Consider the following 27,322-nt stretch of genomic DNA (forward strand, 5'->3'; position numbering starts at 1 on the left):
TTGTCCAAAAAGCTGACAGCGTCACAGGAAAAAAGTGGCAATTCTCAAGTGTTTTTAACAGAGACCCGGCTCCTTTCAGCGCATTCATTCTAGCCAGAATTTATTGAAAGAGGTTTGATTTCCTGCAAGAAGAAATAAAACAGCAGCTCCACTGGGTTTGTGCTATGTCCAAAAGAGACCAAACCTTTTTTATACAATTTTGTGTAGAAATTACAACGGTGGAAACACTTGCGTACGGGTTATTCCAAAGACCACACGAAGTGGGACAACGAGGCCAGATGCCACAGGCACTCCACAATTTCTGGAGATGTTCCTAGGGTGATTATTGCAACTGTGCGTGCAGCTTGGAGGGGGGGGGGGAGAGGGGAGGCTGGGAAGGAGGAGGAGGGGGGGTGTTCAGGATTGTTAAACCTCCCCCCAAAAGGTAGTGAAAATAACAGTGAGGGCCACCCTCCCCACCCCCAAATGTTGAGTTTCGAGGCCATCTGGAAAAAAAAAATAGTTTTAGGCAAAAAGTTTACAAGAATGAATACTCTTTCTTTTTTTAAAGTACTTCAATTGGTGCTGTGTTCAGTTCACCCTACTTGCTCAAAGCATCTAGGTAAAAGTACAAGCATGCAAATATTAAGGTCAGTCCACGGGCATGTAGGATCGATCCATCTTAAAAAAACGGTTTAAGGGAGCCGGGATGAGTGACAACGATGATGACAGACACAACATGATGTGTTCTGAACAAAGTCAAAATCCTGATGCAAATTCCTGCTTAAGTCTTGCTCACACTGCTAGCACTAAATTTTCTCTCTCTCTCTCTCTCTTTTTAGCCAAGCTCAAGGAATTTACAATATTTAGTAAGGAAAAAAAAAATAAAGTATTTCGCCCCCTTTTTTTTGTTTTTCTTTTTTTTTTGTTTTAAATTTACACAGATGTTTAATTAGCTTTATTTACAAAGCAGTTTTTGTTTTTTTGTTTTGTTTTTTGTCAGTCTCCCAACAGGGCCTAGATAGCATCAGGCAAGAACGCCAGTTTTAAAAGAGAATCTAGATTGAAACCTAAAAAGAAGAGATGACGACATGACGTTCCTCAAGAAGAGGCAGGCTGGGCTACACTGAAGCAGTTTCTGCTCAGTTACTCAGGAGTAGTTCTGTTGCTCTTTCTACGTCCCATGATTTCGATGACAAGGCCACTATTACTGCATTCTGGAAAAAAGAAAAGAAAAGAAAAAAGCAACTGAGGTCAGAAGGTACACCTCTATCCAAAAGAATTGCACGAATTTTCACCCCGGCACTACCATTTCCCCGAAAGCACGACCTACCCTGAAAGTAAATCCTGGCTTGATTTTTACATGTGTGGCCAATATAAGCCCTGCCCCCCAAAATAAGCCCTAATTAAAATGCCACCCACTCCAGAGCAAACGGGTAAAAATTAAGCTAAGGTGGGGATGCAAGGGTGGAGCTGTCCTAGTACTTACCTCTGGACAGGTCTAGCCAGGCCTCACACACCCCGACACCTGCCTTGCCTGCCCATGTCTTCTGCAGCTGGCAAGGCTTTCCTGAAGGCCTCTGGAGCTGATAACAAAGCCGCACATCGATACAGAGATCCATTATCCGCGGCAGAGGCTTTCAGGAAAGCCTTGCCAGCCGCAGAAGAAATTGTTCCTGAAGGCCTCTGACAGCAAAAAGGAGGCCGGGGGTGACGCATGCAAGTGAGGATAGTTAGTGAATGACTTCCCCCGAAAATAAGACCTGGTTGTCAGAATTCCGCCAGTTACCCCAATTAAATCATGAGTCTCGAGCCAAACTTCCAAAACTTCAAAAGAATTTATTGGGACTTAACACGCTGGCACTGCCCGGGTGCAGCCGATTCTGAGACACATCATTCCTTGTCACCCTTGACCCTGGCTTTCCCTCCACCCTCTGGGTGTATCGTAATTCACATTCTCCAATGGGACACATCTATAGCCCAGAGTCATCAATGATACTCTCCAGTTAGAATTTTGGGCAGCAGAAACTTTGATCACCTAGTTACTATCTTTGAAAACATTTATGGAATGCACTTTCGGTTTGTAGGCTGCCGCACTGCTCCCCCCCCTCCCTTTCTGTTGGCAACTCTAAAAAGACCATAGGAATATTTTATGAGTTGACACTGGTGCCTTTTTTTGGTGGCAAAAAAAATTATGACAAGATCTTATTTTCGGGGAAACATGTTCATAATAGAAACCACGCATGTGACAAAGGCTAAACTGAAGCAAGGCACTTAGCACGGAATTTCCTATCAAATGCAGCTCCCTGGAATTTCCCAAGCAGCAGCAGCAGCAGCTCCCACAGAAAAGGAAGTACAGGGAGTCCTCAACTTACAACAGCTTATTTAGTGACGTTTGAAGTTACAACGGCACTGAAGAAAGTGAGTGTTTTTCCACACAACCATCCCGGCCTCTCTAAAGTCAGGTGATCAAAATCCGGACGCTTGGCAATGGGCTCATCTTTATGTCAGTTGCCGTGTCCCCGCTTTTACAACCTTATGACCACTCAAATCAACAGGGAAGCCAGATTCACTTAACAACCTCTGTTACTAATTTAACAACTGCAGTGATTCACTTAAGAACTCTGGGAAGGAAAGTCACAAAAAGGAGCAAAGCTCACTTAATGGCGGTCTTAAGATAGCCAAGAGAAACTGGGGCTCAGTTGTGCTCGAAAGTTGAGGACAAGCTCTAATTCTGGATCTTAGAAAAGCAGATTTGGTTTAAAAGAATAAAAACGTTACCACTTTTCTTGGCAACAGGGAAGATAGCAGGACTTACACAAAGCGAGGCTTACCCTATCGAATCCCATAGCACAAAGATTTTCTATCTTCTTGGTATATTCCGGACTAGAAACTGGTGCTCCAGCATAAACGTGCGCCCAAAGTCGAGCTGTCTGTTTAAACATTTCTGAATTCTGTTTGTACTGTGTCAAAGGAAGACAAATTGAAATCTTGTGTGGAAAGGACAAAATCTGTAGCTAATGTGAAGGAACGTGTAATACTCTGATAATACTCTCTTTCCTTGGGAAAGGATGAAACCCAGCAGGAAAAAAAAAAAAAAGCAACTTTATCACTAGTTTGTTTCCAGATTTTTAAAACAGTGGTCTCCAAACAGTGGGCCACGGCCCACAGGTGGTCCGCGAGAAAATGTTGGTGGTCTGCAGAGACATGTCACCCCCAAAGCAATTAATCCAGGCTACGTTGGAACACAAGGCTGTGCCGCCCACCTGGCCCACGGGAACACAAGGCTTGCATCGCATTGCGAACAACACGAGATAGTGAGGGGACAGGGGAAAGGGCAGTGGGGGGCAACTAGCCCCATTTGCCCCACGCACCTGGCCTGGCCACTGGGCTGCTTCTTTCTGGTTCTTTCTTCTGCTTTTGGCTGCATGCAAGGAAAACAGCCAAAGTCTTTCTTTCTCTCCCCCAAACTCCACCAGAAAAGAGTCTTTAGGACCCTGCAAGGCCTCCTGCTCCAAGAGGCTGCACTGGCAAAGATTCGTTTCTGGTAGAGTTTTGGGGGAGAGAAAGAAAGACTTCTGCTGCTTCTGCTGTTTTCCTTGCATGAAGCCAAAAGTCTCTCTCTCTCTCTCTCCCCCCGCTCCCCGTGAGAACGGAACTGGAGACAGTATCCTGTGATCCCAAGTAAAGAATGATCAATCGGTAGGAAAACAAGGTGGGGAATTTTCCTGCAGACTTGTTTTGGGATTTTTTCCAGGGTCTCTGCACCCCTTGGAGGGGGTGGAGATGTGTGAAGGATCTGTTTGTGGGTGTGGGTGTGTGGGAGAAAGAGAGAGAAAACGATCAGCCATCAGCCTTCTGAGGTTAGATCAGATCCTTCCCTTCCCCCCCCCACCCACCCACCCCCGTCAGCGAGCCACCACCTGTCAAAATTCATATTAGTGGTCCGCAGGATTTAAAATTATGAGTTTGGTGGTCCCTGAGCTCCAAAAGGTTGGCGACCCGTCTTTTAAAAGTCCCTCTTCCTTGGGGGGAGGGGTAGAAAAGGAAATAACCCTTGGAAACTCAGCGTGGATTTTCTAAAAGGGAAGGGAATTAACAGTTGTACCTGATTTGCCACAACTGCGTCTTGTGGGTCATCAGGTTCTGCAGCTGCCAAGAGTGCTTGTAAGGATAACAACACTGTTCTTAAAGTCATTGCTGCGGCCCTGGAAAGACAAAGGTTGGAAAATGAGTTTACACATACCCAACATGACACCTCACCCCCACCCCCCAAGGATGTAACATCAAGATTTAACAGACTGTTTAGTCCAAGACAAAACCCACTGTAGTATAGGCAGAAAATCAACACCCATCTTTAAGTCAAAAATTACCAACAGGACACGTTCTGCTTACTATTCACTTGGTTAAATTCTAGGCATCAACTAATGGCTTGATACTCCTAAGAAGAGAGTTCCTTGAATGTTAACACTGCTGATTTCTATGCTTTCTTTTTCTATTCAAAACGAAGCTACAATTACATTCTACTTTCTAGTAACTGGCTGACTAGAAGTTCCTGCAAGATCAATGGTTTAAAAAAAACATTCAATATTGGGCATCTACCCTGTTTCCCCAAAAATACAACCTACCCTGAAAGTAAGTCCTAGCTTGATTTTTTACATATGTGGCCAATATAAGCCCTAATTAGGATCCCACCTCCTCCAGAGTGCACAGGTAAAAATTAAGCTAGGGTGGGGATGAAGGGTGGAACTGCCCTACTACTTACCTTTGGAGAGTTGTAGCCAGGCCTCGCACACCCCAACACCTGCCAGGCCGGCCCATTTCTTCTGCAGCTGGCAAGGCTGGCCAGGCTTTCCTGAAGGCCTCTGGAGCTAATTACAAAGCTCTGGATCGATCCTGAGCTCTGTTATCCACTGCAGAGGCCTTCAGGGAAGCCTTGCGGCTGCAGAAGAAGAAGTTCCTCAAGGCCTCTGACAGCGAAAAGGAGGCCAGGGTGAAGTGTGCAAGTGAGGTTAGGCAGTGGAGGATATTCCCTGAAAATAAGACCTGGTGCCTTTTTTTGGTGGCAAAATATATATACGACAGGGTCTTATTTTCGGGGAAACATGGAATACAAACCCGGTCAAAAACATTATCACATGAAATACAGAGCAGTGCTTCTTTACACTCATTTTCTATAGTTCAGAAATGAAAACACTGAATTTCCCAACATCTCACTAGTTCAGGTATATGGCTAAATTAAGCTGCATGAATGAAGCTACTCCCTTTCTTCCTCCCTTTCTTAATGCTTTGTGCTTCTATTTCATCATTTTTCCTTCGGGTATAGTTTGCCGTCAGGAAACTTGAACTTTGAAGCTGTTCAAAACTCACAATCTAAGCTTTTTGGTAAATGGTTTGGAGACCAGCAAGAGCCAGTTTGAGATGTCATGGTAAACTCTGCTTAATTAGTCTTTCAACGCCTCTAAGGAAGGACCCCTATGTCCTCCCATATCTACAAGCAGAAGGGTTCTCCAATTATTTCCAGGGGTTTTCCCGAACTTTGCACGGTACCTTACCACTGATCCTTTAGGATATCCAAACAGATAGCTCCGGTGACTGAGCTAATATTAGGGTGCCAAATTTTGGTGGTAAACCGCACCTAAAATGTAAGAGAAGCTGTTAGGAAAATAGTAGCTACACAGTGGATAAGCACTGTACCGCAGTGATGAATATACCCAGTATGGATAATATACCATACCCAGCTCTGGACCGGTGGGGGTGGGATGTAGAAGGGATGTTTTTGTGTGTGAGCACGCCACTTACACAAATGCGCCTTTGTGCACCTGCCCACCACTTGTGTGGTCTGGTTCCCAATGGGCCACAGCCTGGCACTGGGCCACAGACTGGAGGGGGATTGGGGTCCCCTGCTGTACAGGACAATTTTACAGTGTTTTCATGGACGATACTGCCTGGTCCCAAAACCAGTAATAATCTAACATCTGGGTTCATCAGATTCGGATGCAGCATTGTATTAAATTTGGAATACATGTTCATGTTGTGTGCTCCTACAGTACCCGAAACCTTCATCTAGATTTCTGGGGAAAACTGCCCTGGGATATTAATTCTGATGCTCAATGCCGTCAAGAGTTGCATTTTGTCCCGCGAGCTCCTACAGCCATGCCCGCAGTCCTCTTATCCAGACCTTCTCACAAGTGGACCAACACCAGACTTGAAGTCTGTAGAGATTCTCAAATCATCCAGGGCATGGTAGTCCCAAAGGTGATTTTTCTCAGGAGGCAACTGGACTTTCTTGCTTTTTCTTTTGGAGGCGTTTCCCTTCTCATCCAAGAAGCTTCTTCAGTTCTGACTGGATGGTGGGGAAGGGAAGGATTGATACTCCTTGCAGACAGCTGGTCATTTGCATTTTTTTAGAGTCCTTGAGGCCACTTGGAGGTATATCTGTGTCCTCAGGATCACCTGAGTAGGGCTCCTTTCCTGTAGTGCTCCTACTCGGGTGATACTGAGGACACAGATAAACCTCCAAGGGGTTCAACAACCCTCTCAAACAGGGGTCTCAAACTGGATTTCTCCAAGGGCCAGATCAGTATTGTGGTTCTCTTCCGCGGGCTGGCCAGGGGGGACAGGACAGACGCCTCCTGCAGCACTCTGCCAGCCAAAACGCGGCACAGTGGTGGTGGGGGCTCACATGCCCCCCTGCCCTGTTTTGCCCAGCAGGAGGCCGCCCAGGCCAAAAAAAGGGGTGCGGAGGGGCTGCGCATGGTGCCCCATGGGGTTTTGGCTGCCAGAGGCACCACGGGCCGGGCCTTTGCTGTTTCCAGGCCAGACCTGTGGGCCTTGAGTTTGACACCCCTGCTCTAAAAGGATGCAAATGACCAGCTGTCTGCAAGGAGCATAAATCCTTCCATTCCCCACTCTCCAGTCAGAGCTGAAGAAGCTTCTTGGGTGAGGAGCGAAATGTCTTCAAAAGCAAAAACGAGGAAGTCCACTTGCCACCTGGGAAAAAAAAAGCACCCTTGGGACGACACCAGACTAATCTCACTTCCAGCAGCTCGGGGAAAGTGAGCAACATTAACTTAGATTTTGGTGAGGAGATGAAACTTCAACTCATGATAATCAGCACTTCTCCAAGTTTTAAACCACTTCAAATCTGGGTGTGTTTTTTAAAATCTTCGTCTGTGTGTGTGTGTGTGTGTGTGTGTGTGTGTGTGTGTGTGTATCAAGCTTCAGAATGTAGGTTTTGGGGGCATCTGGGAGAAACTTTTCATTTGACACTGGGCTGTGCATGAAATTGTGTGATGTACGGGGTGTTCACCCTTAAATACTCCTTTTTAAAATGTGATGTTGCTATCTGTAAGAATTGAGTGAAAGAAATACAGGTTCACTGGCTCATTTAAAGATGCCCACATTAAATTAAAGCTCTTATGTTGTATTAAGTTTCGCCAATTCTCATACTGCCCACAAATGAGAATACAGAAATAGTGTACAATGGTGTTTTTCTTTTATTATTTTCAAACTGATATTATCACTAGGGGGGGGGGGAACAAATTACTCTGACGATTGCTATAGTTTTATCGTTTTATCTATTTGGCTTTTCTTTTTTAAATAGCCAAGAAAAGAAACATTTCCACCTATCAGTTCTACTGAAAACGTAAGCATATGTACAATTTTCTACTATTGCACTTGTACGTTATAAGAAGCAATCTCATTTAAAACAAATTCTTATTTAATTGAAATGACATTAGTACAGGTTATCACACTTAAAGAGACAATGAATTGTTTGTACAAAATTGGAAGTTTTGTTCATACAGTAAAGCATTTCATAAGTAGGGAATTTTGCAAAGCATCATAAAAGATAAATTGTTTATTTTTGGAGGGGGACTATGTTCAATTAGAAAGACCTTGGAGGAGCAGCCAAGACAATGAAGAGCACTGCACAAAAAGGATTCATAAAGAAAGAATCCAAAGAATTATTCATAATAATTATATTCACCATACCTTAGGGGGATTAAAAGGATACGTTTCTGGAATTTTTATTTCTAATTGATATCTTCCTCCTATAAAAACCAGAACATATAACCACTGAATACTTATCAGACATCAATTTATCACAGCAATGAACTTTCCTTTAAGTTAAATAAACAACAAGATTTTAAAAGTTTGCTTTGGTTCTAAAGGCAGGATGGATTTCTGTATAATGTAGCTGGAAATTGTACTAGTAGCCTTCCAACATGTTCACCTCCACTATTGTATTACACAGAGCTTTCTCAGTTTGCAAACCCCTGGAGGTGGAAATCTTTTAAGCGCATCATCTGTAATACCAGAGTAATTATTCTTATTTGTTCCTGTTGTCTTTATCCCCCCGAGGAAAGTTCTTGGAACATGGGCACTATTTATGAAAAGCTGGAATAAAAGCTTCCATTTGATTAAAGGAAGGCGAGACTATACCAATATTCCAGTGACAATTTAAACAAGGAGCAAACACAAATTTAGATGCAAACTGATGCCAAAAAACCCAACCCCAACCCCCAAATATAACAAGTAACAAGGACAATTATTAGGAGTAGCAAAACTCCCAGAATCCTCCATAGAGTATGAATGCAAGAATTATCCGAATTTCTTTGGGAAAGATTAAAGACTGTCAAGGATAAGATCAAGAAAACAGGAATATCCAATCTTGGCAACTTTTGTGACCGGTGGACTTCCACTCCCAGAATTCTCCAACCAACCATCGTGGTTGGGGAATTCTGGGAGCTGAAGTCCCTGGGCCTTAAAAAGTTGCCAAGGTTGGACATCTCTCATCTTAAAAATGGCACACAAAGAAAAAGGCAGGTGATCAACGGGAAAAGAATGGAATTTTCTGGATGAAAGCCCAACAATCTTGCTCACTGATGCCAACAGGTCAGTGAAGGAGACGACCTGAAGGATTTCTAAAGAACTTTCTTTCCTGACCAAAACGAAGTGTTGATATTTGATGTGTCTTACCAAGAATAAGCCATGCTTGCACAAGTTTCATTCGGTAGCTGCCTACTTAATTTTTTTTTTAAAAAAAAAAGAGGAAAAGAAGACCACGATGGTGGCCATCCATCCAAACATGATTTAATTTTGCTTCAGCAAAAATAGTACTTCTGAGAAGGCGGCCGTTTTCTGAGTCATCGTTCCTGAGGCTACCCATAAAACAAACTAAAAGCTACGCAGACTGACAGTCGGGTAAAGGCCAAGTGAGAAAGAACACGGAAGGGGAGGAAAAAAAGAACAGATCATGAGTGAGTTCTCCAAAAGCAAAGCTCTACCAGCAAAAGGAACCCAAGAAGAATGTTATGGTCCTGTTTCTTGAGTAGACATTCAACCTCTCACTATCTAGCCGAGGGGTCTTCAAACTTGGCAGAGTTAAGACTAGTGGTCTTCAACTCCCAGAATTCCTCCTCCAGTCATGTTAGCTCAGGAACTCTGGGAGTTGGAAATCCACAAGTCTTACTCTTGCCAAGTTTGAAGACCTCTGCTATCGCACCTAAGATTTTCAGCTTAAGACAAGGGTCTTCAAACTTGGCCAGTTTAAGACTTGTGGACTTCAACTCCCAGAATTCCTCCTCCAGTCATGTTAGCTCAGGAATTCTGGGAGTTGGAAGTCCACAAGTCTTAAACTGGCCAAGTTTGAAGACCTTTGATCTAGCCTTAGTACAGAGGTTTTGTAGCTGGAGCCACGATCAAGCAAGGCAGCCTATATAGGAGGGGCCTCTACAGAAACCACAAAAAAGGTGGGAAAAAAAAGAATCTGAATGGGGATTTCATTATTTTTAAGGATGAAAAAAAAAATCTACTTTAGGATCCTCCCAAAAGAACACAACTGTATTAAAAGGAGCAATGAAAACACGTCTCCACAGCTATTTGCTAACTATTTTAAATGAACATCCAATTCCTTAAATCAGGAGTGGGAAACGATGATCCCTTTATATGTGGGGACTTCAACTCCCAGAATTCCTGAGCCAGCCATTGTGTGTCCATTTCAAAAAAAGTAGTCCCCCCCCCCTTTTTTTTAAAGGTACATTCTGCATTGACTCCAGTTCCAAGCATTTGTCTTTTATTTTTTTTTAGGGCAGCTTTTCACTAAGGAAACTACTTGCTTTTTATACGAGTGGAAAAAGACAGATCTGAATGCACGTAAAACTTTCTAAGTATTCACATGTCAACAGATACCCACCAGCTGCCTGGAATTTTGTTCCTAAGCTGAGTCAAGGGAGTGAAGGTGAGAAGAGGGGGAAAAAAATGAATTGAAAAACCCGTCCAACAGTTACATGTCCAACCTCATCCTTTCAGACAGTGATTCTCTCAAATGGCAGCACCTAAACGCAAACTATTTTGGGTGCTATCTGGCATGGAAATCTGGGGTAGCTTTTTACAACTTGGGAGTTCTGCAGAAGCAGGAACTAATATTCAGAATTCTATCCGTATTCTGAGAATTGCTAAGAATTCTTGGGATTGAAAAACATGTATCTTGAGGAAGCCAAGGTAACTAGTTTAAGGAAACAGAATACCGTATATATATATTTTTGCCTGCTCTAGCTGTTTTATTTATGTAAAACTTAATCTTGGTGCAATTATTTCATTGTACAAATATTGGCAAGAAATAACTGAATGACTTTTTAAATATTTAAGATGTCCTGACTGGTAAATTAAGCCAAAACCCAGACCATAACAACGGCGAGTGTTACAGAGCAGCTTAAGAACAATAAACCAGAATGCAACTTTTAATTATCCTGCACGAGTGATTAACTTCAAGGGTTAATTACAATATTTATATTTGCAACATGTTTACGGTGTTTTGCAAAGGATTTGCAAAATCGAGATATATATTGCATTTAGGAGCTTTAAGAATTAACAAGATTAGAAAATCTTAAGATGGGCAGAAAAAAAAAAATTCCTTACCTTCATATGGTGTATCTGGAGGCCCTGCTATTTCTCCTTTTAGTTCTGTAAAATTTTCATCTACAAGGTCTACTTTAATTTGATTTTTGTTCGTCTTAAAAATAAAACAGAAAAAAAAAAACAGTTAGAGGTTTACTATTCATTGGATTCTTTGTTTTTTTTAACTTAAATTTAGAGAGATGAATTTGCTATATACGTTCAATAATTGCCTTTTAATTTCAAATGTGAGACCAATCCTCTCAGTTCTCTTCACATTGAGCAACTGCTCCATTGTAGTTGACACACTAGAACAAGTGCCACAGGAATCTTTCCAGGAACTTCTAGAAAACGGCACCGGAAACCCAAAGCTGTATAAACCACATGGGTCGCTACTGCTAGCAATTTCTGCCAAAGCCTTTGATATGAGGAGTATCAATCTGCTTTCCATCTTCCCATCAGCCAGGCAATGATTCCCTCGACCCCTGATCAATCAATAATAGATATCTCTAATTTCTATAATTGTACTAACAGTCCATACAAGGGGTGTCAAACTCGATTTCATTGAGGGCTGTGTCAGGGTTGTGTTCGACCTTGGAGGGGCTGGGGGTGTGTCACTCATGTCGGGAACACCTGCGGTGGCCCGAACACTCTGCCAGTGAAAACAGGTTCCCAAGCTCTGTTTCTGGCTGTGATGGCCTCCTACACCCCTCTGCCAGCTAAAATGGAGCTTGGGAGGGCCGCATCCGTTTTCGCTGGCAGAGGCACCATGGGCCAGTCCTTTTGTCAACTCGTAAAGCATTCCTGGCCTGCTCTTGAGTTGCCATAGGCAGGAGGGGAGGAGAAGTGATGGAGAAGCTCGGTTGCTATGACCAGAAGCACATTTCACGCATACCTTTCTCCGGATTGTATCCCAGGTTACTAGAGCCAGACGGAGAGGTGTGGTTTCTACAGCTTGTGAAAGTGCTCCGTTGGAGAATGTGATTTATGACACACCCTGGGAGGAGGGGGGGGAGAGGGTCATAAGTGGGCAGTAAATTGTGTGAGGCAGAGCCGACTGTACATGGGAAAGTGCAGACATGTTTCTTCTAACAAATAATTGGATTTCTTTTGAAACTTGGCTCGCTCATGAATTAATTAGGGCATCTGTTGGAACCCTGACACCTTTGCTGTTTCCAGGGTGGCCCCGCGGGCCAGATCTAAGCATCTCCGGGCCTTGAGTTTGACACCCCTGCTCTATACCATGACTTTCTGATTTCAGTGTCAGATCAAAGCTACAACCCTACCACTGTACACAATCACCGGAAATCAATAAGGGTATTTTAAATAATATACAGGTAGTCCTTGACTTGCAACAGTTCATTTAAAGAGCGTTCAGAATTACAACACCGCTGAAAAAAGCGACCAATAACTATTTTCCACATTAAGATCCTGGCAACATCCCCATCAAATCACAGCAAGCACACGCCCAGAGTCTGACTGCTGAAACTCTGAATCTGGGTTGTAAGTATTGTTTATTGGATCCCTCATAACGTCAAACCGTCACTAAGCATCCAGTCCTAAGAGGAGGACTACCTGTATTATTGGATCTATAAATATTGGATTTTTTTCTCATAGACATGAGTTTAAAACCTCATTCTACTCAAATATAATAGACTGGTATTTTTAGCGATACACACTCAGAGCATGTGCACCAAGACAAATTCCTTGTGTGTCCAAGCACACTTGGCCAATAAAGAATTCTATTCTATTCTATTCTATTCTATTCTATTCTATTCTATTCTATTCTATTCTATTCTATTCTATTCTATTCTACTCTACTCTACTCTACTCTACTTCTATTCTATTCTATTCTATTCTATTCTATTCTATTCTATTCTATTCTATTCATGTTCTTTAATATGTCTCAACAGGTAAAAGTATTGGACCAACATGATCTTGGCTTGGAAGCTCATCAGGTTTAGGATTCGTTAATTGATAAATTAGTTGATAAATCAAGAGGAAATGTCAAAGCAGTAAGTTATACAAGTGAAGCAATTTACTGGAAAACATTCACAGGAGAAAAGAACGGCAAACTAACATATATCCATATAATCCCCAAGATTCAAGCTAACTTGAGAGTATCTACACATTTATCTTATAAAATAATAATGTCTTCGAATTTGAAGTATTAGAAAACATTTCCAAATGGCATTAGGATTATATATTCCACTCTTCTCTGCTTTTCAATCGCTTGGGCTATTTTGCTGCCTATGCAAACCAAAAGCAACAGGATCAAATCATCATCTTCTTTTATCAACCCCACAATCCCTTGCAGGATGGAGTCCGGGCAACTAAATGGAACTGAGTTTTTACTGGCCGCATGCTCTTCCTGTTGTCAGTGCGGAGTTTTGTTCAGCAGATATATTCTCATTGTGCCCAGAGAGACGAATATCTGCCTTTATCTAGGATCGAACTCACAGCCTCCTGATTGTGAGGAGAGAGGTCCACCTCTAATCTAGGCCACCGCGCCACTCAAGCAACAGGATAAAATGATTCATCAATATTTACACTGCTAGGCATCGGATATCTAAATTTTGGGGGGTGTCAACTTTTTCAACTTTTAATTGCCAAGCCATTAGGGGTGCTCAAAAGTTGGGACACGCCTTGGGGATTGTAAAGATATTTTGGTTACTTTAATATAATTTAGATGTGCTTGATAAGTTAACTACATAAATATAACCTTTTAACATCTTGTTGGTTACATTTAACATACTTTAAGGCAAAACTAGGATGGTATTGGTGGGAAAATCAGGGCTACCTTTTACACCTATAAAATGGTTGGGCTTCTAAAAATTTTTAAACAGTTGTTTTTACTGGAATAACAAGAAAGTTTCCCATTATCCTTTGGTGCTTGGCAAAGTGGCTTCAGTTTATACCAATTTCTTGGTTCCTACTGGTTAAAACCATTTAAACGATGCTTCAATAATGTTACAATTTTATTTAACGTTATTGAACATTTAACAGACTTTAAGGCAAAACTAGGATGGTATTGGTAGGAAAATCAAAGCTACCTTTTACACCTGTAAAAGGGTTGAACTTCTAAATATTTTTAGCAAAATTGCTTGAAGGGGAAAAACATGCTAGGGAAAAGGAGTCAATAGTTTATCTTCAAATATTGGTTCCAGTTTGAGCTTCTTCGGCGACAGACTGAAATCTGCGATCGTGCACAGTTTCGATCTGTGCTCACGGCTGGAGTGCCCTGAGCCGGCTGGGGCTAAGCCATCCTGTAGAGGTGGTGAAGAGGGGGGGAGACTGCCAGCAGGGTTGAAGAGAGCCGTATCTCTCCTCCCCAGCTGGCCATTACTCCCTTTCCTGAAGGCAATTGCAGCGGTGGTCAGAAATGGCCACCTCAAAGAAGAACTCGACCGGAGAATGTACAGGAGGAAGATAAGAAGAGAAAGTTTTGGCCGACGGAGTTGAACTGGAAAAGCAACAATATAAGGTGCCCTGGAATTTGAATTATAAAGAACAACGTTGTTCCCAAAGAAGACTTTGAAGCTGCGAATGAGAGAGGGAAGGGAAAGGATTTGGGTTTTGTTTTTTTTCTTCCCTATATTGACAACTAAGAGATTTAAGCAAGAAACTGGCAAAAATCCACTTTGACATTAACAGGTATTTAAGCTGAAAATAAAATGTCAAAGGGATAATAAAGATTTCTGGATTCTCAAACACTTTTCAAAAAAGGAAAAAAACAAAAGGGTGGGATCTGGAAAAATGGAGACCTGGAAGTGAGAGGAATTAACAGTGAAACTTTAACAAGATTCCTAAATGATACATTTTAACTGAAACTTTGTAACAAGATAAAAGAACCCCCAGGAAGAGATAGTGGAAAAAAGAAGCAAGAAGAAACAACTTTGGATTATTTGGATTACTTGGTGATTTTTGGATTTTTGGCTATTGGATCTAAAGGACTAAAATGAATTGGGTGGTTGTTTAAAAGTTTTTTAAATGGTATCATTCTTGGAAGAATTGAGGATGGAACTTAAAAAATAGAAAAAAGATGCATAAGAAGAAAGAGGTTCTTTTGGCTTCGTATTTCATTTTTTTAGAAATGGAGATCCTGTACTACGAGAAACTAGAAATGCCTGTAGAACAAGAAGGGCAGAACAAAGAAGATGCCATCTTCAATGACCAAATATTTCTATGCAGGGAAAAGAAAGGAAAGGGGGGAAAGAGAGTGAAAAAACTAAGATTTGAAAAAACAACCCCAAAAAAGAATAGTTTGAAAAATAATTACAACATTAGGAAGAAACAGAAGAGAGGATTACAGAAGAGGGAATCAGAATGGGGTCAAAAAGGGAAGGGAGAAGAAGAGGGGGAAGAGGGAAAGGAAAAGAAATTATAAAGGACAGAAACAGGATATAGAGAAAAAGGGAAAACGTACAAGACACAGAGGTAATGGGTGAAAACTTAATTGAAAGGGGGATTCTGCAAGGGTACATAAGATAGTATTGTTATATTAGAAATAGAAATGAACTTTGAAAATATGAAACAAGTGTGATTAAAATGATAAAATACTCACTGTAATGTAATGGAATGTTTAATAAATAAATGAAAAAAGAGAATGAGAGAATGAAATTAGAAAAAGAGGAGAACATTTTAATTATTATGTGTTATAAAAATTTAAGTGAAGAGGAATATGAAAGAAATATGAAAAAATTATGGAAATATTATAAGTATTCCTAGAAGTATGATACCCTATTGAAAAGAAATGCTAAAGATGTTAAAGATTATAACTAACATTAACGGTAGAGCTGAATTGGAATAGAATAAGTATTTTATTTATTATTGTTATATATATATTTTCTCATGAAGAACTTAGTGCATATTTTAAGAATGTACCAAGCAGAATTCGACTGGAAGTTATATGCTATAGTGAACATTATAATTGTAAAGGCATAAATTGAAATTTAAATAAGAGTTGAATGGATAAAAATTAAAAGATACAAAGGTGTCATACTCCAATTAGTAACTGCAGGGAAAAACTTTAATGAGAAAAGAAAATACGAAATTGAAACAGGACAGACAAAAGTATAAATATAATGACTAGAAAGATATTGAAACTTTCAAAAAGATATATATAGTTGAATTTAGGAAGGAATGAGATAGTTAAAGGTAAGATTGAGAAAACTAAGGGAAGGGAAAAATTGAGAAAATGTTAAAATAGCAATAAGATATGGAATAGAACACAAAAATGAATATGAAATTGAATTTGTGTCTGGATGGAGAAGTGATAACCCGAGACCATGCTATTCTCAAAAAAAGAAATTTTACTTGTATTATGTTTTGTGAAAACCCAAATATTTTTTTATAAAAAAACAATAATTTATCTTCAAATATTAACCATGTTCATAAAAGTGTTTTTTTTTCCCAAGAGGCAACTGGACTTTCTGTTTTTTTTCTTTGAAGACGTTTCGCTTCTCATCCAAGAAGCTTCTTCAGCTCTGAGAGAGGTTGGTCAGCCTCTGGAAAAAAAAACCCTTTGGGACAACCATGGATGACTGAGAATCTCCACAGACAACCGGGTTTATAATGGAGCTTTATTCGCTTATAAAAAGTGTAAACTTTTAAGGTTTGTTTTGCTCTCATTGGTATACCCTAAACCAAAAAATGAATTCTACTTATGGTTGAAGGAATCGGATTAGTTAAAGGGGGCGGGGAATGCAAATTCTTTCCTGAAATCTATTCGCAGATTCAAATTAAATAGATGAAAAGATAATTAGGAAGATATTGGAGTGTGCAGAAATGGACAGACTTACATTGAAGACTAAACAGAAAGAAGATACAGAATACTACCAAACACGGAATTAATTTTATCAATGGCTGGGAAAAAAGGGGAGGGGTAAAGATTAGGAATATAATTTGATTTGTTAAGCAAACAAAACAAAAGACATGTTAATTAAGCACTAATCAAATGTAATAGTAGGACATTAATAAAACTTTACATGTATAAAAATTATAATAGCAACCTAAGTCTAATTGGTCACTTCACTGAAAATCCTTCTGATTAGCTCATTTCCTTTGGAATGTATTTATATCTCCCCGTTGTTTTTAAGTCATGTAATACACACCCTGGGCTGCCTGCTTACATCATGCCTATCTTCGTGACTATCCCTAATTATATCTGACATGTTTACATATATGATTAAGAAACTAATGGCAGGTTTATTTCTAAATAATACATACGTTTTAGATTGTGCTATTTTTTGTATCTCCTAGTTAATCTAGGACTCTAGGTGGTACTTAAATTTACTGGGCATGTTGGAAACACAAAAGTACTCAGGATACAGTATAAATCTTTTAAACTGTTGTTTTTACTGGAATAACGATAAAGTTTCCCATTATCCTTTGGTGCTTGGCAAAGTGGCTTCAGTTTATATCTATTTCTTTGTTCCTACTGGTTAAAACCATTTAAAGGATGCTTCAATAACGTTACAAATTGTTTAAAAAAAAACAAATTTTATAAATAAAATCCTATCTTAACTCATTTCATTTGAAATATTTCCAGCACCTTTTTATATAACCAGACTATACTCCATAATTTTTCCACCTGAGCTCAGGGTCCACATTACTGCAAGTGCTATTGTGTAAAATGTTGTTAAACAAGCCGCTCTGGTTCACTACAACTAATTTGCTGCTCAGTCTGTCTTATGGCCTTGAACAGATGTAGCCGTCTAACTTTTAGAAATACATATTTGGTGGTGTGTGTCTCCAAATGCTAGATTCTCTCTTTTTTTCACTCAGGAAGAACTAGAGCAGTTGGAATGTATGACATTATGAATTGAGATACGTTAAAAACTGAAATTTGCTAGAAAAGGATGATATAGTGTATACATTAAGTCCAATAAGTAGTTAATAACAATATAAAACAACTTGCATATTCATGTAAAATAAATAATAATGATGTGGTTAAAAGGGAAGGATTGTGGATATTGTGCACAAGAAGATCTGTACCGACCGACACACTGTACAATGGAAAGGTTTTATGTTTTGTGTTTATGTATATGTTTGTCAATGTTTGTTGTTAAAATAAAAAATATTTATAAAAAAAAGGAAGAACTAGAATAGAATGAATGCTTCAAGCACCTAGGTCAGTGGTGGCTAATCTTTTTGGGCTCCTATGTCAAAAATTGTGCACGCGCTCACATGCCAGCACCCAGAAGGCAATGGGCGCCCCCCCCATGCCCCATGCACATGCGCACGCAATTCCCACCCCTGCCGCTGCCCCCTTATCTGCCCTGCGCCTCCCAGCTGATTTTCAGCCAGTTTGAGGCTTTTTTTGGCCTCCCAGAGGCTTGAGGAAAGGCTTTGCAGGCCAAAAAACAGGCCCGTTTCATCACTTCCGGCATATACAGGAAGTGATGAAACAAACCTATTTTTCAGCCTGCAAAGGCTTTCCTCAAGCTTCTGGGAGGCCCCAAAAGGCTTCAAACAGGCCGAAAATCAGCTGGGAGGCACACGCATGCGCAGTGAGGTAAATTTGCCTGCGGCTCATGTGCGGCACAAATGGCTCTGCGTGCCACAGGTTCGCCATCACGGACCTTGAAGCAATACAACAGTATCCCACACATTATAGCTGCAAAGGAAGTAACTACCCCCCTTTCTAAATTACAGATTGTGAAAAATAAAAATGAAACATTACCCTTTGTTGTTATTTATAACCTTCATTAAAGTACACCTCAGAGCTCACATTCAATCATTTTTCCTCTTCCACAGCTCAAAGTCAGCTTGCCTTCTCTTAGGAAATTCTCCATCTATTGTTATGTTACATGATCTTATCCATTGTGCTGCCTTTGGTTGAGACGAGCAGCTGTATAAATTCGATCAATCACCGAAATAAATTTCACTGAACAGCTACAACAAACAGCACGGGCACTAATTTAGGATTTTAGTTTCTTATCTCGGAGCAAACCCTCAAGTTCCTATAGCAGACTTTACGGATGAATTTATGAATTTATGTGAAAATGTCTTTGTTGACATTTCCAAACCTTGGCTGAGCAGAAAAAAAATCCATTGCAATCGGCATTGTTTGTATAATTGTACAATTCAGCAAAGTTGGTCATTTGCACCCATTTACGTCCTTCATGTGATGCATACTACATGATGAGGTACTTACATCACCATGTAATTTGAAACATTTAGACAAAATCAGGCTTTTATACGCAAGCCTGTATTTGCGAAAAGGAACGACAAAATCCCATGGTACTGGCCTTCTCTATTCCTTGGAGACCTTCCTTCTAATATCACTTACACTAGCAGATGCAGTGGACATCGGAGTTTTCTCCCGCATTTAATTCACAATTTATTGGATTGTTTTAACTCTATAATTGTGCTGGTGTAGTGGGAATTATTGCCTGCTGCTTTAAAATAAAACAGACAATTGATAAAAATGCTTATGGATCGCTTATAAATCCCATCAACATCAATCCCATCAGCGTTACAAACCTGGAGGCTATAAGCAAGTTGCCCAACAGTCAGACAAAGTTTCTACCTGTTAATTTAATTATTTTGACACTGCTGTCAAGTGCCTTGACAACACATGTTTTTAAAGTAAAGTAAATGAACACAACAACAAACCAGCTTGACAAATTTTGGTTGAAATAAAGGAAATGTGAAAGTGCATTAAGAGGGTGTGAGCATGCCAATCAAACAGCCACTGTTTCATGCCGACAGGTGGGGGGGGGGGGTTCGCTGAAAATAAGGTGCATTTGCTTCTGCCATGATCAGTTCTAAAGAAAAAGAACAGATTTCACTGCCTTTCCGAGAATTATACAGGTGAAGTTAGGAACATTTGTGTATAAAGCCAGTTTTTGACTTACAAGCATTCATTCAGTGGTTGCTTGAAGTTGCAATAGCACTGGAAAAAGCGATTGATCATTTTTCACACTTACTCCAGCATCCCCGTGATCAAAATTCAGATCATATTTAGGACGCTTGCGGTGTCCTGGGGTCATGGGAGACCTTTTTGCAACCTTCTGACAAGCAAAGCCAGTAGGGAAACCAGCAACGGTATTCCTTACGTAACATCTTCAATGATCCACTTAACAACAGTGGCAAGAAAGCTCATAAAACGGGGGCAAAATTAACTTAACTGTCTTGATTAGCAATGGAAATTTGGGGCTCAATTGGAAGGGTACGTCGAGGGCTCCCTGCGTTGCCTTTTTCTCGCAGGGCTATCACCTCCCTTATCGCCCGAGCTGATTTTTTAGCTGTCTTCCCATCTCCTTTATGATCCAAGGGCCTCATGGTTCCGAACGTCTTAAGACAATCAAACTCCCACAAAACTTGCCGTCTCGTTCTAATATGTCAGATGGAAAACCTATCCAATGGATGGAAAGGAATTAATTCTATTGTATTGAATTAAAAACTCAGTATGAAAGAAATGAAATCAATCTTCTCTCCTGGTTATATTTGGAAAAACATTCTGTGGAGTGTGCATTTCCGATCTGTTCAATTGGGAGGTTTATTTGGAAAGTTACGTCATCAGCCATCAGTTTCTCATGGATCTACCTCCTTTGATGGTATACAACAAAAAAAAACACTGACATATTTGCATTGAGTTTATAAAATACAGCTTTCCCAATCAGTCCCAGTATATATTGTTTCTTTGGGCACACTGAAGCACATAGAAGAGTCTGCAAACTTTTTTGAACATGATAAGTTAATGGTACGTCATTTTGCAGTAGATTGTTGAGCTCTGAGAACACGTACAGGCCAACTCCAAAATAACTGCCTGGGAATACAGACACTTATTCTTAGGACAAGTGGTATGGGACAGCAGCCAAAAATATAATCTAAAGGTCGGTAAAAGGTCTCATTTCTATTGATTTTTCATGCTGGCGGTGAGAAACTTTAAACAAGCTTCAGTATTACAAGAACTTTTGTCATTTTCTTCCTCCAAAGTAGGAAACTTGCTTTTCCAAAATATTGCATTTGATATCAGCTAGATGAAGAATGCAATTTTATATTAGCATTCTGCTAACAACTATACGAGGAAAAACAACTCTGATAGCATTTTAAGAGTAGTGCTTACTTTCTCAAAAATAACCAATCAGTACCTAATTATTTTCGCCTTTGACGGTTTTCTCTATGTTTAGGATGAGTTTGCAGATTGCCTGTCTGAATTTTAATATAATTGCTTACGGAAAGTAGCCTTCAAATGACTGGATATTTTGCAAACACAAGATTTGCTAAGATTAATCCATTCTACAGTAGCTGGGTATGTTTCATCTATCATATTTTGTCTAAATTTCTAACTGGCTTGAATGTTCCTGAAAAGTTGTACATTATATAAATGTCCACATAGGCTGAAGATTTCTATCTTATCGTGAGGATTCTGCTGTCATTGGTTTTTTTTGCAACTGAATCACCAGGGCTCTCTGAAGAAGTTTGACAGAACATACTTCTGCCTCCCTTTAGTCTACTTTGCTGTCCACATTTTTTTATTTGACAGTTGTGTCCTCTACAATGCTCCTTTAAAACTGCACGCTTTTGCTTTCCTTCAATTTTTTTTCATGGAAAGGCACGCTACTATTAAAATACATAAACAAGGTACATTATAATGTCAGTCGTGTAACCATCTGAATATGTCACGCTGTTCACAGAATGTTAACAGCAAAGTGCAATTATTCATTAATTTTTTTATAATGCTAAATTACTGAAGCTTCCGTGTAGTTGTTATATTTAGTAAATGCAGAAGGAGGGAAGTAATGTATTCCCCTTGTGCAGAGGTTACAAATTATAGTTTGATAACATCTAACCATGTTTTGAAATGCCAACACCATACGGAATAGATTAAAAAAGATGGAAATTGCTTGCAGAAAAACGATCATATTTTTTTCACTGAAACCCTAACATTTTAAAAAATAAATACAATCAAATTTAAATCTGTAAATATCCCTTTTCAGATAATCATTTTTAGGAAGCATATCTGTAAATCGGGTTAGATGTGTTGAACTCAATATAGTAATCATGTTCAATATCTTCTCACTTTAGGAAGCCTCAATGATTGAAATGGTAATTTTCCAATTCAATTTTTTTTTTTTGGGGGGGAATCCACACTGCAGATTTTTTTAAAAAATGGATTAAAATTTAATCCAGCTTTAGGACATATTTTCTAGGAGATCTTTCAATTTACATTGTATGTTTAAAAGACTGCATGGATTTTTTTTTTAGTGAAACTTATTCCAGGTAAATGGAAACAAAGATCGTAGCTATATATTTTGAGTCAATGTATAAAGAGGTATTGCTACGTTAAGTAAAATGTGTAGACATGTCAGAAAGCAAGCACATCCCGTTGATCTGTTTTAATTTTTTCATTGTATTTCAACATTTCAACATATGAGTTACGAGTACCTTTCCTACTGATATCAAAGTGCATAAGGCTACCACTAGAAAGAGGGGCACAAATTATACATATAAGGGGGGATGTGACACAAGGAAACCTTTGCTGTCCAGAAAGAACATCAATACTAAAGTTTGCTTATGAGTGGTTAGACAAAGAAGGAACAATTTGGCCTGCAGATTCAAGAATTATTTGGTCCTTTGGAAAACCTCTTGGGGAGATCCAAAGAGAGAATTTTCTCAGAAAAACCCGATTAAGCATGGGGATGATGGAAATGATATGGATTTTGGCTGCTTTGATGCATCGTGGACCAGGTGGCCTATATCCAAAAGGATTTTTGATTTTTTAGCACAGTTGAGTAAGCAACAGTAAGTCGGTTTAAAATACGAATCCAGCTTTTATCTTCCCAAATTATCAGTAGCTTACTCTAATTTTGTACAGGTAGGATGATTAACTGGATGATAGATAACCAATTCCATCTATTCCCAGGTAGCACAGATCATATGTACATTTTGGGTCCCAAATTTAAAGCTTAAAAAACGGCTTTACAGATGGCAGAAACAGCACTAGCACTGATGATGTTACCTAGTTTGGGTAATGAAGAAACTGCCAGAAAACAACCAAGCTCAGAGAGCACCAAAGACCTCTTAGAAACAGTATTAATCAGCTATTTTATTTTCATTTGTTCAGCTGGCATAAGGAAGGCCACAGTGAAGGAGAAAGTAGAACTACTTCAATCAAATAAATACTATCTCAAGAGTTTAAAACCACTGTAAAGATAGAGAACATCCAGCCAATTATTACTGATATATTTTCTATTAACGTAAGGACAGATAGACATCATATTCTTACATAAATGATGAATTTAAATGTCCTTTAGAAAGCATCCCATTTACAAGCATTCCTCATTTTCGAGAGGTGTGATTGTCCATCAAGCTACATAAAAAAAGGTTTTGTAAGTAAATGTATATGGGTAGTCCTTGATTTACGACCACACTTTTTTTGTTGCTTAGTGAATTTTGCCCAATTGTTTGAGCTTTTTTTGCCACAGTTGTTAAATCAGTAACGTGGTTGTTAAATGAATCTTGATTCTCCAATGACCCTGGGACACAGCAATGGTCCTAAATATGAACCAGTTGACAAGCATTTGGATTTTGATTGCATGACCACAGGGATGCTGGAATGGCTGTGGGAACAACGTCCATTAAGTCAGATTTTTTCAGTGTCATTGCAACTTCGGTCACCAAATGAACGGTTGTAAGTTGAGGGTTATTTGTACACTTGAAAAGTGTACATGGAAGAAAGCTAAAGATATTTAGATTAAACATGATATGACACATCTTTGTTGGAATTTATTTTATAGCTGTTCTATAAATGAATTTAGAATTGGGTCAACTGGATCTTTTTATACAATAAAGTTGAAAAGCAGTACTTTCGAGTTGGTTCAATGCTCGTTCCTGAAATCATTTTAGTTTAGTAAATCAGATTGTTACAAAAATCACATACATCCCCCAAAAATAAACGTCTTCAGTTATCTTTGTTTTAATGTACAATATTAAACAGTGTCTCTGAGCTCAATGCTTATATTTCAGGACAATATATTCCATTAGGGCAGGAGTATGTGGCCATCTATTTCTATCTGATATTTTTTACTGATGTTAAGGAAAAGCAGAATTATTATGACTATGACAAGGATGGAACAAAAATTTCTTGGAATTCTTTAAACTAGTATTGAATACTGACTGAATAGTATCTATAGTAAAAATAAATGAAAATAGTATGAATTTCAATTTCATTGTACACTTGTTGTGTATTGACAATAAACGTTTGATTTGATTTGAAACAGTGGAAAACAGGACTAAGACCATACATACCACTCTGAATAAATTGGAGTAAGACCAGGATACAAATCTAATGCATTATAATGCTCACTTTTTCACTATTATCAGTTGTGCCAATATTATGTTCTTAGTCCACTCAGATATACATATCTGAGTGAAGAGTTAAAGGGCCTTTGGAAAAAATATGTTAATTGATAATACACAGCATCAACAGAATATACTTTTAAATGAAAGAACTGTTTTTTTATGTGGGCTCCTTCATCAATTTTTACAATCCATTATATAAGAATTGAGAGGAATCCTTTTTAAAATAAAGACAAAAACATCCTCTCAATGAATTCTCATCCAAATAGCAGTGTTACTTGTGAACATTTAAAATATGAAATAATGAAATAGTTCTCCCAATCAATGGTTATATAGGTTATAATTACATCTGATTCTTTCCATGTCTGTATAGTAGGGGAAAATATATGTGCTCCATCTTAAATGTATTTGGTTTTAATAATTTTTCAAATAGTTTATCCATTCTACTTTAGCTTCCCACAGTCCATGCATTTTAACACATCATCCCATGCACTGCATGAAGCTATGTTGTTGATTTGTTTTTGGCTTAGCATTTTGTACACTGAAGGCCAACAAACAGATCATAGCTTAAGGCTTACTCACTACAATTAAAGAGACTACACCAACACACAGGTCTTTGTAATTTCCTTCCTTCCTTAGTGCTAATTCAGATTTCTAGCTTGCTTAAGCTCTTAACCAACCTGTAAAGGTCCACGGCAAGATCAGTTAAAAGAACGAGGGATTGGCCAAAAAAGCCACCATCACTTGCTTCCCTGAATTCTGGCTTATTCCACAAACTATGGTTTTCTAACCTGCCTAAGGATGAAGAGTCTATTGTGAAGCCTATTTTACACACTCCAATGTTTTACTCTTTCTGCGTCCACACACACACACACATATACACATGAATTCCAGAAAACTTTGCCTATTATACCAACATCAGGGAAATTTCCCCAAAGATTCAGATTCTGTTGCCAGAATAAACTCTCAGCAACAAGGGCACTCAACCTAAAGGAAAGGCCGCTGGGCCTATAAATGGAAAGAGAAGGGCTGGCTTCTTTATTAGATTTTATCCTGCCTTTATTACGTTATAAGTAACTCAAGGTGGCAAAGCTACCTAACGTCCCTCCTCCTCCTCCTGTTTTCCCTGAAACAACCACACTGTGAGGTGGGTCAGACTGAAAAATGCTTAATCAAAGCCACGCAGCTTGTCTTTTGTGGCTAAGGCAGAACTAGATAGAACTCACTGTTTCCTGGTCACTGGGTGACCCAAAGTCACCCAGCCAACTTTTATACCATACGCAAGACTAGAACTCCCAGTCTCCTGGTGACTGGCCCAAAGGCGCCCTGCTACCTTTCTTGGCCTTTAAGGCAGGCCCAAAACTCATCATCTCCTGAGGATTGACCCACCCAAGTCACCCAGCCACCTTTTATGCCATACAGGGGACTAGAACTCCCAGTCTCCTGGTGACTGGCCCAAAGGAGTCCAGCTACTTTTCTCAGGCCTAAAACTTACAATCTCCCGAGGATTGACCCAAAAGCACCCAGCCGGCCTTTGTGGCTCAAGAAGCTAGAACTCCCATCACTCAGTACCTAGTTGCTGAACTAGAACTCCCAGTCTCCTGAGGACTGACCCCAAGTCATCCAGCCAGGTTTTATGCCATACATGTGACTAGAACTCCCAGTCTCCTGGGGACTGGCCCAAAGGCACCCAGCCAAACTTTGTGCCTAAGGAGGAACGAGAATTCCCATCACCCGGCATCTAGCTGCTGAACTAAAACTCCCAGTCTCCTGGGGACTGGCCCAAAGGCACCCAACTACCTTTCTTGCCTAAGTCTAAAACTCACCATCTCCTGAGGATTGACCCCAAATCACCCCAGCCAGCTTTTACGTCATACACGAGACTAGAACTCCCAGTCTCCCGGTGACTGGCTGAAAGGCATCCAGCTACCTTTTTCAGGCCTAAAACTCACCATCTCCAACAGGACTGGCTCCAAGGCACTCAAGCTGGCTTTTGAGTGGCTTAAGGAACTAGAACTCCCATCACCCGGTACCTAACCACCGAACTAGAACTCCCAGCCTCCCAGGGACTGGCCCAAAGGCGCGCAGCTACTTTTTTCAGGTCTAAAACTCACCACCTCCCACAGGACTGGTCCAAAGGCACCTAGCTGGCCTTTGTGGCTCAAGGAAGAGCTAGAACGCCTATCACCCAGTACCTAGCTGCCGAACTAGAAATCCCAGTCTTCTGGGGACTGGCCCAAAGGCTCCCAGCTACCTTTCTCAGGCCTAAAACTCACCATCTCCCACAGGATTGGCTCCAAGGCATCCAAGCCAGCTTTCGGGTGGCTTGAGGAGGAGCTAGAACTCCCATCGCCTGGTACCTAGCTGCTGCTGCTGCTGCTTCTGCAAACAATTCAGCAAACGATGCCCCACCCCCACCTCTAATATGAGGCTTGACACTTCCATTGGGAGGGGGGAGGAAGGGAGAAGAGATCAGCCCCTCGAAAGGATTTAAAGCTCCCCTCACAGGGTTGGGGGCTCTTGGCCTGCCCTCCCCTCCCCCTTTGCTTCTCCCCGTCCTGCCTGCCCCCCCACATCTCCCCACCCTCAGCGGGCGCCCCTCACCGTGACCCCCCCCTCCCGTCGTCCCCTGCAGAAGGAGAGAAGCGGCGGCTTCAGCCTCCGGGCAGCCGAGACGAAAGGCAGGCCAGGAGCCTTGGGCCGGGATGAGCCCCCCCCCTCAACGGAGCTCGGGGGGGCCAGAAACGGAGGGGGGGTGGGGGGCGTATAAAGGCTGACCTCCTCGCTCTTCAGCACTTCTTTGAACTCCCGCTTGATCCGCTGCACCGCGATATTGGCCATCTCGGCAGCGGGACCCGCCGAAACCCAGGTCGCTCCCGCCGCCGCCGCCGCTGAGCCGGGCCGACCTCCGCCGCCAACCGTCACCACCGCGGGAGAAGCTCCGGCGGCCCGTCCAAAATGGCGCCCGCGCCGAGCATGCGCGTTGCGCCTCCCGGAGCCGTCCTCTTCCTCTCCGTCATAGTGGAGGGGTGGGGGGCGCGCGCCGAGGCGAGGCGAGGCGCGGCGCGACGCAGCGCCGGCAAGGGGGCGAGGCCTCAGAAGCGGGAGAGAGGTCGCCTTGTGCGTCGTCACT

The 27,322-nt window shown here is 40.7% G+C and overlaps 1 protein-coding gene across 1 annotated transcript; it reads right to left on the reverse strand.

Annotated features, from left to right (window-relative positions):
- Window positions 1-83: 83 nt before the first annotated feature.
- Window positions 84-27,313, reverse strand: UBE2K (ubiquitin conjugating enzyme E2 K). The gene is made up of 7 exons (XM_026699835.2): window positions 26,968-27,313; window positions 10,903-10,996; window positions 7,975-8,033; window positions 5,535-5,617; window positions 4,088-4,187; window positions 2,814-2,942; window positions 84-1,196 (listed from the first exon to the last, which is right to left on the reverse strand). The coding sequence occupies exons 1-7, from the start codon at window positions 27,028-27,030 to the stop codon at window positions 1,122-1,124; spliced, it is 603 nt and encodes a 200-aa protein (XP_026555620.1). The 5' UTR covers window positions 27,031-27,313; the 3' UTR covers window positions 84-1,121.
- Window positions 27,314-27,322: the final 9 nt, after the last annotated feature.

This window comes from Pseudonaja textilis, chromosome 6, assembly GCF_049901715.1.
Source record: "Pseudonaja textilis isolate UNSWEBS1 chromosome 6, rPseTex1.2, whole genome shotgun sequence".
NCBI classification, from domain to species: Eukaryota; Metazoa; Chordata; class Lepidosauria; order Squamata; family Elapidae; genus Pseudonaja; species Pseudonaja textilis.